Source organism: Oncorhynchus nerka, linkage group LG20 (assembly GCF_034236695.1).
Source record: "Oncorhynchus nerka isolate Pitt River linkage group LG20, Oner_Uvic_2.0, whole genome shotgun sequence".
Classification (NCBI taxonomy): Eukaryota; Metazoa; Chordata; class Actinopteri; order Salmoniformes; family Salmonidae; genus Oncorhynchus; species Oncorhynchus nerka.
This window is the reverse complement of record NC_088415.1, coordinates 16821961-16836228: the sequence shown is the minus strand read 5'-3', so window position 1 is coordinate 16836228 and position 14268 is coordinate 16821961. Positions and strand designations below refer to the sequence as shown.

General features: G+C 45.4%; 1 protein-coding gene and 1 pseudogene across 1 annotated transcript in view; both read right to left on the bottom strand.

The window, feature by feature from the left end:
* The window catches only part of LOC115101993 (NUAK family SNF1-like kinase 1), a 66120-nt gene extending 64703 nt beyond the window's left edge, over nt 1-1417 (bottom strand). Inside the window, exon 1 of the mRNA XM_029621462.2 lies at nt 740-1417. Coding sequence (XP_029477322.2) covers nt 740-1069 — 330 coding nt within the window. The 5' untranslated portion in view covers nt 1070-1417. The remainder of the gene's footprint in view (nt 1-739) is intronic.
* Nucleotides 1418-1761: 344 nt separating this feature from the next.
* Nucleotides 1762-7911, bottom strand: LOC115101615 (kelch repeat and BTB domain-containing protein 12-like; annotated as a pseudogene).
* Nucleotides 7912-14268: the final 6357 nt, after the last annotated feature.

Genomic DNA, 14268 nt, shown 5'->3' with positions numbered 1-14268 from the left:
TGTCTGTCTTCATCGAAGTCTGGGGAGTAGTTGTTGTGGGGTTAACTACCTCGCTGAAGGGCAGTTACTGCAGATTTTTACATCTTTCGGTTACACTCTAACCGCTGGGCTGCCTGCCCTCCGTGTCTGTGTGTGGGCCTGGGTGCATGCCAGTGAGAGTGTGTGAGGGGTCAAGGGTAATGAGTCAGATAACGAGAAGGTGGCCTAGGCCCTCAGAAGGCCCCTGATCCCTGGCATAGCAGCGGGTATGAGCTAATCCACTACAGATGGCACACAGGCACACAAAGTATGCATCTATTCATTAGACCGAAGACAACACCTTCCCCATACAATCTGTCCTCTATCACACATGAATAATTAATAACACACACAATAAATGATTCTGATAAGAACCAAAACATAACTGAAGGACAGCTGCCTGAGACTTCCAGGCACAGCCAAGGGCAAGAGCACACACACATCATCCGGGGTCCCTTTGTTGGAATGACATAGCAAACACACGATACAGGTAACAAACTAAATGTCAATAACAGATGCATATTTTGCCTTGGTACCCCTAACATAGAAGGCAGCACACATTCACAAACATTTGGTTGCAATGATGAGTTGGTCTAATATCTGTAAAGTGAACATTTTGGTTATAATATGACATAAAAGGCTAACACATGGAATGGAAGGACAGTATAGGATCGAGATAGACAGAGACATATTTAATTGAAAAACAAACAAAAACACCTACTGTCTTCCTGGTCGTTCTCTCCACCGCCCTCTTCACTTTCCCGTAGGTGCCTTTTCCCAGCGTCTCCATTACCTCGTAGCGGTGTTTCAAATTGTGTTTATGTTGGTGCTTCTTCACTTCCACCGGCATAGAGACACTTTCCCCGGTGTGGCTGGGGCGCTTGTCCCCGCTGAGGAGACGACGGCTGTCCAGACTTGAGGTCTCGGAGCCATCATTGCCGATTTCGGTATCTGCCGTGTCCTGCATGTTCTCCCTCCGTTCTGACCGGTCTTCAGTGCTCATCACGCTGCTGCTGCTGCGGTGGTCTCTGCGAATTTCCCGCCTGCCCATCCTGGTCTCGCTCAGTGCGCACCTGTCGCAACTAGTTGCCTACTTGGCAGCGGAAATATTTCATAAACTGACACAGGATTTGTTATATTTCTTTATCCCTACAAACAACTAAAGGAAGCCTCAAATTGCCGCGTTTCATAGCAGATAGATGAAGCAACAAAACACCAGGCTACTATCAATGATTCACTCTGCTTGAGGAAATTAAAATGTCAAAGGGGTATTCGGTTAATAATCCCAGACATCAGCTCATTAGGGAAACCCCTGTTCCATTTGTCTCGCCTCCCGTTCTTATGCTGCTGTTCATACTCGCTCTCTCTCTTTCCTCTATCTGAAAACAAATCACAACAAATCAGCAGTGAGAACCACATGGTCCCATTGGGTTGGTGGGTCCGCCCCTGTCCATACCCGATACCAGCTGTCATAGCAACATGCAGCGTCACACTAATTTAGGATCGTTTGGGCTTTCCGCCGACCTATTTCTGACCATGCCGAACAGTAGGAGAAGGAGAAGGAATGCTTGGCACGTAAGCAACGTCCTCGAGGAATGACCCGTTCAATCAGACTTGTTTGTTTCCCGTTCCCCGGAAAAATAAACGCTTGAGATGGACATCTTCCAGTACATTGTTAAACTGTGAATATGTATTGTGGAAGGAGAGAAATAGGCCTACAGACCAGACATTTTATATTTGGAAAGCCTGAATGTCTTAATTTGTATTTTATTGAAACACAAGAGTTCAGATGTTAGTACAGGCATCACATCATGCAGAGTCTGTGTGATAGGCTAGTAGTCTATAGCCCTCAAGCTCAACTGCCAGTTCTACTGCATTATTTCATGGACTGATTTAGACCTGGGACACCAACTAATTATCAGGTAGAACAGAAAACCAGCAGGCTCCGGACCTCATAGGGTAAGAGTTGTATACCCCTGGTCTAAAGCTTAGACTGTCCTTACAGAGTACGTTTACAAAGCAATTGATTTCCATACCTTATCCTTTCATCTGAGAGATACCACATACAGTACTTATAAGCTTATAGGCTATCATGTCTTGACGATGAAACAAAGTTATAGGGTAGGCCTAGAGCAACATGAGTCCCTCTTTATGCAATATTGTCTCTGTGTTTTCTCTTCCTCTGAGTAGGCCATTTTTGTCCTGTGTTCATCAATGGTCAGAGCTCGGGGTTGAGAGATCACGGGGGTTGAGGTTGGCCACCAGACAGACGCTGTAGCTGTCATGCATGGCTGCTCGACGCTCCACCACCGTCCACACGTTGTCCTTGGGATCCAGCTCTAAGATCTCCTTGGTGATGATCTCATGGCGACCTGTCAAAATAGGATTGATAATTGATTGATTCATTTATTGATTGATCAGTGTAAATGTGTTTGGTTCTCACCTGCCCCCTTGTAGTAGCCACAGAGGTACAGCTTGCCGTCCACCTCCCCAATGTTGGAGGCATTGGTTCGTAAAGAGAGGAGAGCTGTGGGGAGGGTTGGCCCTGACCTCCAGGTATCTTCTTCTGGGTTGTAGATCTCCACTGAGCTCAGGCAGCGACGAGATTGGCCACGGTCCTCCCCCTCACACCCTATACCCCCTGGAGAACACACATATGCACTGAAAATAAATATTAACGTAACATGTAAAGCGTTGGTCCCATGTTTCATGCTACAATACAAGGTCCCAGACATTTTCCATATGCACAAAAAGCTTATTTCGCTCTAATTTTGTCCACAAATTTGTTTACATCCCAGTTAGTGAGCATTTCTCCTTTGCCATGATAATACATCCACCTGACAAGTGTGGCATATCAAGAAGTTGATTAAACAGCATGATCATTACACAGGTGCACCTTGTGCTGGGGACAATAAAGGGCCACTCTAAAAATGTGCAGTTTTGTCACACAACACAATGCCACAGATGTCTCAAGTTTTGAGGGAGCTTGCAATTGGCATGCTGACTGCAGGAATGTCCACCAGAGCTATTTCCAGATAATTTTATGTTAATTTCTCTACTGTAAGCCGCCTTCAATGTCGTTTTTGAATACTTTCCAAAGGCACTGTACATGTGGTGTGCGGTTGTGAGGCCGATTGAACGTACTGCTAAATTCTCTGACCCCTTGACTTTTTCCACATTTTGTAATGTTAAAGCCTTATTCTAAAATGGATTCAAGAGTTTTTTCCCCCTCAACAATCTATACACAATATCCGATAATGACAAAGCAAAAACAGGTTTTTAGACATTTTTGCTCATTTATATTAAAACATTTTTTTAAATGAAATATCACATTTTCATAAGTATTCTGACCCTTTACTCAATACTTTGTTGAAGCTCCTTTGGCAGTGATTGCAGCATCAATTCTTCTTGGGAAAGAAGCTGCAAGCTTGGCACACCTGTATTTGGGGAGTTTCTCCCATTCTTCTCTGCAGATCCTCTCAAGCTCTATCAGGTCGGATGGGGAGCACTGCTGTATAGCTATTTTCATGTCTCCAGAGATGTTTGATTGGGTTCAAGTCTGGGCTCTGGCTGGGCCACTCAAGGACATTCAGAGACTTGTCCCAAAGCCACTCCTGCGTTGTCTTGGCTGTGTGCTTAGGGTTGTTGTCCAGTTGGAAAGTAAACCCCTTTCGCCACAGTCTGAGGTCCTGAGCGCTCTGGAGCAGGTTTTCATCAAGGATCTCTCTGTACTTTGCTCCGTTAATCTTTGCCTCGATCCTGACTAGTCTCCCAGTCCCTGACGCTGAAAAACATCCCCACAGCATGATGCTGCCACTACCATGCTTCACGGTAGGGATGGTGCCAGGTTTACTCCAGACGTGACGCTTGGCATTCAGGACAAAGAGTTCAATATTGGTTTTTATCAGACCAGAGAATCTTGTTTCTCATGGTCTGAGAGTCTTTAGGTGCCTTTTGGCAAATTCCAAGCGGGCTGTCATGTGCCTTTTACTTAGGAGTGGCTTCCGTCTGGCCACTCTATCATAAAGACCTGATTAGTGGAAAGCTGCAGAGATGCTTGTCCTTCTTGAAGGTCCTCCCATCTCCACAGAGGAACTCTGGAGCTCTGTCAGAGTGACCATCGGGTTCTTGGTCACCTCCCTGACCAAGGCCCTTCTCCCCTGATTGCTCAGTTTGGCTGGGAGGCCAGCTATAGAAAGAGTCTTGGTGGTTCCAAACATCTTCCATTTAAGAATGATGGAGGCCACTGTGTTCTTGGGGACCTTCAATGCTGTAAAATAAGAATTTGTTCTTAACTGACTTGCCTAGTTAAATAAAAAATGTTCTGTTCACTATTATGTTCCAACTGTTTTGGCCCTCATGCCTCCATCTGGATGAAGTGAGAAAAATAATGACAGAAAACGTCCTAGCATGTAGATCTCTCCATTGAAAGACGTGGTCTAACCTAGCATGTAGATCTCTCCATTGAAAGACGTGCTCTAACCTAGCATGTAGATCTCTCCATTGAAAGACGTGCTCTAACCTGGCATGTAGATCTCTCCATTGAAAGACGTGCTCTAACCTGGCATGTAGATCTCTCCATTGAAAGACGTGGTCTAACCTGGCATGTAGATCTCTCCATTGAAAGACGTGCTCTAACCTAGCATGTAGATCTCTCCATTGAAAGACGTGGTCTAACCTGGCATGTAGATCTCTCCATTGAAAGACGTGCTCTAACCTGGCATGTAGATCTCTCCATTGAAAGACGTGCTCTAACCTGGCATGTAGATCTCTCCATTGAAAGACGTGCTCTAACCTGGCATGTAGATCTCTCCATTGAAAGACGTGCTCTAACCTGGCATGTAGATCTCTCCATTGAAAGACGTGCTCTAACCTGGCATGTAGATCTCTCCATGGAAAGACGTGCTCTAACCTGGCATGTAGATCTCTCCATTGAAAGACGTGCTCTAACCTGGCATGTAGATCTCTCCATTGAAAGACGTGCTCTAACCTGGCATGTAGATCTCTCCATTGAAAGACGTGCTCTAATCTGGCATGTAGATCTCTCTATTGAAAGACGTGCTCTAACCTGGCATGTAGATCTGTTCATTGAAAGACGTGCTCTAACCTAGCATGTAGATCTCTCCTTTGAAAGACGTGCTCTAACCTAGCATGTAGATCTCTCCATTGAGTGTAGCGACTCCACAGCGGTAGCGTGAGTATCTCATGTTCTCACACTCTATCCACCGGTCCTTGCCTGGGTCAAACTGGAACACACGGCTACTCAGCCTGTCTGGCTCATCGTCTGGATGGTCCGACTGGAGGGGGACGAAGGAGGGGTGGAGAGAGAGGATGGGGGTGAGGAAGGGAGAAGGGAGGAGGATCAGAGTTTTTCCCAAGTTGCACTTTGTAACAAATGCATTTGTAAAAAGCATCACATAACCTATATGTGATTGATTGAGTGGTTTTTTGACTGACATCCCTGCTCACCTGTGGCGTCCAGCCCCCCAGCACGTAAAGGTGGTCCTTGAGGCTGACCACACAGTGACAGGCCAATGGGAGAGGCAGAGGAGCGAAGCTCAGCCAGGACCCACCCCTTCTCAGCGACCACCTCTCAACACTGTTGGTGATGATGTAATGGTTCCTGACCTTCATCTGTCCCCCCAGCAGGTAGAGGGCATCACCTAGTGCCGCCAGGGCATACATGTCCCTGTACCCCACCCAGCATAGCTCCTCCCAGCTGCCCTCACAAGACCGATCATACCTGGGCAGACAACAGAGGACAGGTATGTATTTTATACACACACACACACACACACACACACACACACACACACACACACACACACACACACACACACACACACACACACACACACACACACCACACCTGTACATCCCCAGCCTTTTGGTCCTGTGTTCGTCCTCCTCTTCCACAGCCACCACTATGCTGTTGTCCCTTGTCACCGCCCCTGCCGTGATCGTCCCTGTCCCCTTCACTGGAGAGGGGATGTAGTACGTCCTTCTGGCCTGGGGGGCGAAGCATAAGCTGAGGTCAGCCTGACCCCCCCGGCGGGCTGGGATGCCCCCTTCATCAGTCCCCCCCAGGCAGAGGAGCAGGTCTGTGGTCTCCATCCCGTAACGCAGGGTGGGGCGAGGAGGGGCAGCCGCCACAGAGAGATAAGAAGTCTGAAGAGCCGCGTCGATCATCTCCGAAGCATTCCGCATCCCGGAGCAATACCTGCAACCATACACTTACAATTAGTAGGGTGGCTTTAAAATCTCCTTCTCTCCATCCTCCTCTTTCTCTTTCCATCCTCACCGGGTTTCTCCTCCTGGCCCTCCTGAGGAAGTTGGGGTCTATCAGCTCCAGTCGTACCCGCCTGAGGAGCTCCACGGCCTGGGCCTCACTCTGCTCATCTCCCCTGCGCTTCTCCACCCAGCGCAGCACCAGTTCCAGAACGCTCTCCTCCTGGGTCACATTCAGGTCGTCTGAACCCAGCAGACCCCCCAGACTCTGGGCGTCCAACTCCAACACCTCCTCTTCCTGACACACCTGAAAGGAGAGGGGAGGAGGGGAGAGAGAGAGAAAGAGAAGAGAGGTGATACAAAGAGATGACGTTGTGAGCGAGAGTAGGTAATACATTTAATAAATGTTTATATGTCAGACCGCTCTGTTTAATTCTGCCTGTAGACAGATGCAGGGAACTACTGCTCTCTTGTGGTGAGAAGAGGAAATGGACATGACTGTGGCAGTTGGGAAGAATTATACTCAGATTATACTGAATTATATGGTCCTACCTGGGCAAAGTGACGACACAAGTATCTCAGGGCCAGGTCTGCCAGGTCAGCGGCCCCCAGGTCTCTGGCCCAGTGGTACAGTCCTACACAGTTGGAAGTATCCATGCTGTCCAACATGTAGCTCTGACACAACCTGTAATAGTGACCATAATGTAGTGATTGTATTAGTCGTGTCATGGCTAACAGTAGCCACCTGAACCCACCTGAATGCCCCGTCTATGTGCAGCAGGAAGGCAGCAGCAGCCACTCCCTGAGTGTTGTCGTGGGAGAGAGGCAGCTGGGCGCGGTACATGTACCCCAGGAGCAGCTCCAAGCTCTGGGCAGGAGTGTCCCTGAGAGGCACCTCACCTCCACGGGTCTCCCTCAGACCACAGGTAAACATGGCCTGGAGGGATAAAAGAAGTATGGTAAACACCATGGTAAAATGGTAATATTTATTTTGGGGTTCATTGAAACAAGCACAATTATCTTACTTGGAAGTAAGGGCTGAAGGCGGATAGCACCACCCGGTGGCAGGGGAATGGAATGCCCTCGGCCAGGAGAACCACGTCAGTCAGTTCCCTGGCCCCCCGCATCCTCTCCAGCTGCCCCAGCAGAAGAAGTCCATGTTCAGCCTGACCAGGCACCATCACCTGGGGGTCCATCTCTCACCTTGGAGGGTGAAGATGGCTCTGCTAAACCTGGAGAGAGAGAGAGAGAGAGAGAGATAGAGAGAGAGAGAGAGACAGAGAGAGAGAGAGAGAGAGAGAGAGAGAGACATCAGAAATAGACACAACGGTGTGTGTAACACTACACCAGGGCAGATATGCTCCTTGTACAGCCCACACGGCAGACATTGAGCTGTAGCGGTAGAGTTAGATTAAGAAGCAATACCATGACATTAGTTTACTCTGATCAGAGCTACTGTACCAGCAGTCTGCAGGACAACCTCTCCAGGGCTCGGTGCTTCTCTTTCAGGACTGGAGTCATGTCAGTTGCATTGTATCATAATGGAGAATGGAGTTGTGTCTCTGTCAATGGCCGTTGCTGTGTCTGTCCCTAATACTGTTTGGTTGCTGTTTGTCTCTCTGTGTGAGTGTGTGTTTTGTGTGTGTGTGTGTGTGTGTGTGTGTGTGTGTGTGTGTGTGTGTGTGTAAACAGGTTTTAAATAGATCAGTGCAAGGGAGCCATGTGTCTCTGCTGTAGTTCAGTCAGGGCTAAATGCTTACTGAAAATCTGTGCACCTCTCCCAATGACTCTGATGCATGATGCATCTACAGAAACCGCAACGATCAAACTATCTATGGCTATGGCTCCACCCAGTATCAAAATATACTAAACGTTTTGATAATAGTTGGTATTCACAGTGCTTAGTGGTACTGTTAAAATGTCATTTGAAGCATTTCTCCAATTTGATGTATTATTTGACCTACAAACAAGAATTGTTGTTGGAAAATAGGTCAGAATGAATTAGTGTACAGTTGGAGGAGATTGGCTACTACGGTACGGAAGTCCAGAGAGGACATATGAATAAAAAAAGGATTCCCATGTTAGGTCGTGATCACAACATATTTATCTCATGACCACGACATAATAAAAGTTGTTTTGACATTTAAGTAATTTAGCAGACGCTAATATCCAGAGTGACTTACAGGAGCAATTAAGGTTAAGTACCTTGCTCAAGGGCACATTGGCAGATTTTATTTTCACCTAGTCAGCTCAGGGATTCGAACCTGCCACCCACAGGAGTGGATGTATTGACAATAGATTCACAGCGGTGTCACAGTGCACCAGAGGCAGATCTGTTAAGTAACCATGTGCTAGTGTACAGGGGCCTACTTATCAAAGCTCCAACAATAAAAGGCAAACGATGGCAAACTGAGGAATTACAAATTCCAAACAAACTGTATGTGTCTAGTCCAGCGTTTCCCAAACTCGGTCCTGGGGACTCCAAGGGGTGCACCTTTTGGTTTTTGCCATAGTATCACACAGCTTATTCAAATGATGAACTCATATTCAAGCTTTGATTATTTGAATCAGCTGTGTAGTGTTAGGGCAAAAACCAAAACGTGCACACCTTGGGGTCCCCAGGACCGAGTTTGGAAACGCTGATCTGAGATCATTTTTCTAACTGGATGAATGGCAGAACTGTCCTTCAGCACAACAGCATTTAGCCCACCATTTAGCCCACCATTTGTGACTCTAATGACAAATAGACTGCAGCCTTCATGAAATGTTGTAGTATTTAGAAACCTCAACATGTGATTCACTTTAGCTGTTTTACCAGTTTAGTTTTTCTGTACTACATGTCTTTAAAATGTGATTGTATTGGAGCCAAAACTGGAAGCCATCTATAACTGACAGACATAATGCAATTTCTGCCTGGGTTAAGCCCTTACCAAAATAAAAGTGGATGCGCTGATCCACAGTGGGCTCTGCCTCCTCAGCCGGACTGTCAATCTATCATCAATACTGATCCACAGTGGGCTCTGCCTCCTCAGCCGGACTGTCAATCTATCATCAATACTGATCCACAGTGGGCTCTGCCTCCTCAGCCGGACTGTCAATCTATCATCAATACTGATCCACAGTGGGCTCTGCCTCCTCAGCCAGACTGTCAATCTATCATCAATACTGATCCACTGTGGGCTCTGCCTCCTCAGCCGGACTGTCAATCTATCATCAATACTGATCCACTGTGGGCTCTGCCTCCTCAGCCGGACTGTCAATCTATCATCAATACTGATCCACAGTGGGCTCTGCCTCCTCAGCCGGACTGTCAATCTATCACCAATACTGATCCACTGTGGGCTCTGCCTCCTCAGCCGGACTGTCAATCTATCACCAATACTGATCCACTGTGGGCTCTGCCTCCTCAGCCGGACTGTCAATCTATCACCAATACTGATCCACTGTGGGCTCTGCCTCCTCAGCCGGACTGTCAATCTATCATCAATACTGATCCACAGTGGGCTCTGCCTCCTCAGCCGGACTGTCAATCTATCACCAATACTGATCCACTGTGGGCTCTGCCTCCTCAGCCGGACTGTCAATCTATCATCAATACTGATCCACTGTGGGCTCTGCCTCCTCAGCCGGACTGTCAATCTATCACCAATACTGATCCACAGTGGGCTCTGCCTCCTCAGCCGGACTGTCAATCTATCATCAATACTGATCCACTGTGGGCTCTGCCTCCTCAGCCAGACTGTCAATCTATCACCAATACTGATCCACAGTGGGCTCTGCCTCAGCCGGACTGTCAATCTATCACCAATACTGATCCACAGTGGGCTCTGCCTCCTCAGCCGGACTGTCAATCTATCACCAATACTGATCCACAGTGGGCTCTGCCTCAGCCGGACTGTCAATCTATCACCAATACTGAGCCACAGTGGGCTCTGCCTCAGCCGGACTGTCAATCTATCACCAATACTGATCCACTGTGGGCTCTGCCTCCTCAGCCGTATTGTCAATCTATCACCAATACTGATCCACTGTGGGCTCTGCCTCCTCAGCCGTATTGTCAATCTATCATCAATACTGATCCACAGTGGGCTCTGCCTCCTCAGCCATACTGTCAATCTATCACCAATACTGATCCACTGCTGTTTATAGCGCTTATCTCGTGATCTCGACAAGACAACTTTTGTTATGTTGTGATCTTGACATAAATAAGTTGTGACTTCCGTACAAACCTTTGTCTTACACATTTAACTGTTTTATGAGGATATTTTAATGTTTCATACCGTGACATGACTGTTAGCCCCATACACTGAAAAGCTCCTATTTATCTTTATGGCATTTTACAAGCTTCTGTCTTCATGTCATTTCAGTCTATGCGTCTCATTTCTTCTATGATATTGTTCCTTGTAAATCTGTTATCAAGTTCAGTTATTTTTTTCTTGGTTTTCAGTCAAGAGCATTACATAACACAGTGTTGAAAAAAACTGTCTGAAAACATGATGCAATGACTTTATTCCTGCGGTATATTGTGCTGTATATTTTATTGTTCTGTCATTGCCCTACAATGTCTGCAAGGCACCATTACATACTCAGTCATGCTCTGTAGTAAACTGGTTTTATTGGTGCTTTCAGACGAGCCCCTCTCCATCTGTGTATCAGTAAACCATGAAAAAGCAAACAACAAGAACAAAAAGGCTAATGACCTGTCACTCCAAGAAGAACATGTGAACATATCTGTTTGAATGTTTACCACCTGTGTTTATGTGCTTTTACATAGTTATCCCACGGGACAAACCTTCTGACAGTACAAATGACACCGCAACAAAAACATCAGTGGACATGTTCAAAAATGCTCAAATAACAACTCTCACGGTAGGCACAATAATCAGGCTACGCTCAACTACAGCACATCACTAGTAGCGCAGAGGGAATGTCAGTGTGTGTGTGAGTGTGTGTGTGTGTGTGTGAGTATGAGTGATATTGTAGCTCATGTTCTTGCCTTCATACAGTACTTGAGCAGGGGTACCCAGGTTGCAGTGTTAAAGCTCATTTCCTGCTATTCTACACATGTAGCTATTGTTTATATGTGATATCTATGTGACTCAAACATCTCAACAAAATCAAGGTGCTAAAAACCTATCTAAAAGAACATGTGAACATTAGTTTGAATGTTTACACCTGTGCTTTGTGCATTTAATACCTAATAAATAGGCCAATAATAAATAAATAGGCTATTGATCAATACCTAATACCTAATAAATAGGCTATTGATCAATACCTAATACCTAATAAATAGGCTATTGCTCAAATAAATAACTCAATACCTAATACCTAATAAATAGGCTATTGATCAATACCTAATACAATACCTATCAATAAATAGGCTATTGATCAATACCTATACCTAATAAATAGGCTATTGATCAATACCTAATACCTAATAAATAGGCTATTGATCAATACCTAGGCTATTGATCAATACCTAATACCTAATAAATAGGCTATTGATATTGATCAATACCTAATACCTAATAAATAGGCTATTGATCAATACCTAATACCTAATAAATAGGCTATTGATCAATACCATTACCTAATCTAACATGTAGCTATTGTTATAAATGATATCTACCTAATAAATGGCTATTGATCAAACAATACTAATAAAATCAAGGTGCTAAAATACCTAATACCTAATAAATAGGCTTTGATCAATACCTAATACCTAATAAATAGGCTATTGATCAATACCTAATACCTAATAAATAGGCTATTGATCAATACCTAATACCTAATAAATAGGCTATTGATCAATACCTAATACCTAATAAATAGGCTATTGATCAATACCTAATACCTAATAAATAGGCTATTGATCAATACCTAATACCTAATAAATAGGCTATTGACCTAATAAATAAATAGGCTATTGATCAATACCTAATACCTAATAAATAGGCTATTGATCAATACCTAATACCTAATAAATAGGCTATTGATCAATACCTAATACCTAATAAATAGGCTATTGATCAATACCTAATACCTAATAAATAGGCTATTGATCAATACCTAATACCTAATAAATAGGCTATTGATCAATACCTAATACCTAATAAATAGGTATGCAATGACCGGAGGAAAACTGCTGATGCACTACTCCATTTCGAAGTTGCACTTTGTGCATTCTACTATTACAACGTTCAAGAGTAAGTTGAAGGCCTGACTGAATTCTTTTTGTTCTGCATTTGTTCATCTCCCCCTATGTCTTTGCCACCCCTGGATGGAAATGTGTGAATAACTGAATAGGAATTGGAAAAGAAGGGAAGCGCCACCTATTTGTGTTATACAACCTATAGCAAGAGCCCAGAGTTGTTCCTGATCCACCACTGGATTAGGGACAAGAATGTTTCTTGATCATGTGACCAGGAAAAGCTAGGAACAACTCTGGGCTCTTGCTTTAGGTTTTATAACACACATAGGTGGCACTTCCCTTCTTTTCCAACCCCTATTCAGTTATGCACACATTTGGTTTGAATGGACAGGAACCAGCTGAATGGGATTTTATTTTGTTTCTTGATATACCCCACACTATTTTAGTGTAGATACAGTATTTAGCGAAAATATTCACTGAATTAAACCCACATTTAATATAAAAGGACATGACTCGAGGCAGATTCATTTGGAAACTAAATGTGCTGGCACACATTAATGTCTTGCCACACACACACACACACACACACACACACACACACACACACACACACACACACACTTGGAATGTGAGGCCAACGCACTGAGGAACACTGAGGCCCCAATGCAGGGCCAGGGGTCAGGTCAGGTCAGGACAGCCTGAAGACTGACGATACATGATAAACACCAAGTGTGTGTGTGTGTGTGTGTGTGTTTGTGTGTGTGTGTGTGTTTGTCTGTGTGTGTGTGTGTTTGTGTGTGTGTGACACTGTGTTTTTGGACTTTAGAGATGTCTTTGGCCCTTGGTACTGAAAGACAGTAAATGTGCAGTGTTGTATGAAAGACACAGCAGAAGTAACCACTGGCACAAGTCTAAAACTGACAAGCCCCCAGCGAATAAACCAATCAGAGTTTACTCTCATCACAAAACATATAGTTATCTTGGACATAAGTTAAAAAAAAACATTTTTAAAAATTACACATTTTTTCTCCCCAATTTCATGGAATCCAATTGGTAGTTACAGTCTTGTTTCATCACGGCAACTCCCGTACGGACTCGGGAGAGGCGAAGGTCGAGAGCCGTGCATCCTCCGAAACACAACCCAACCAAGCCGCACTGCTTCTTGACACAATGCCCACTTAACCCGGGAACCAGCCGCACCAATGTGTCACCGTACACCTGCCGACCGTGTCAGCATGCACTGCGCACTCCCACAACAGGAGTCCCTAGTGCGCGATGGGACAAGGACAGACCCATGAGTCTCCCGGTAGACGCCGGCTGCGACAGAGCCTGGACTCAAACCCAGAATCTCTAGACCACTGAGCCACTCGGGAGGCCCTTCTTGGACATACGTTCAATGTTGCTGGTGAGAGGGGGGGAAGAAGTTGAGAAGCTTGTCCATTGCTATTCAACCAGGCTTGATATGATTGACATTTCCCCTCTGCCTGTGGTCATGAAGCTAGAAGCTGTGAGAGAGGTGGTCCTAGTAAAGATTCAACATCTGCTTACAAATGTGCCTCTCCCACAGAAGGTTCTGAGGGAAATTAATAACAAAACTGTTCAGGTGGTGAGAAAGTGGCTATGCTTCAACACACACCACACGGTGTCTTCCTGAGCCAGAGAGAGGGGGGTTTAGAAGTCCCGAATATTGAGTGGATTTACACTGCTACCAGACTGACTCACCTGTTGGACATGCTCAACAGTGACGATGTGAGAGCCTCCGTCCTTCTGGACCTACGGAGGAAGGTTCCACTGGTCAGGGACACTGAGGACAACTTCCTGGGCTTCAGGAGGAAGGTTCCACTGGTCAGGGACACTGAGGACAACTTCCT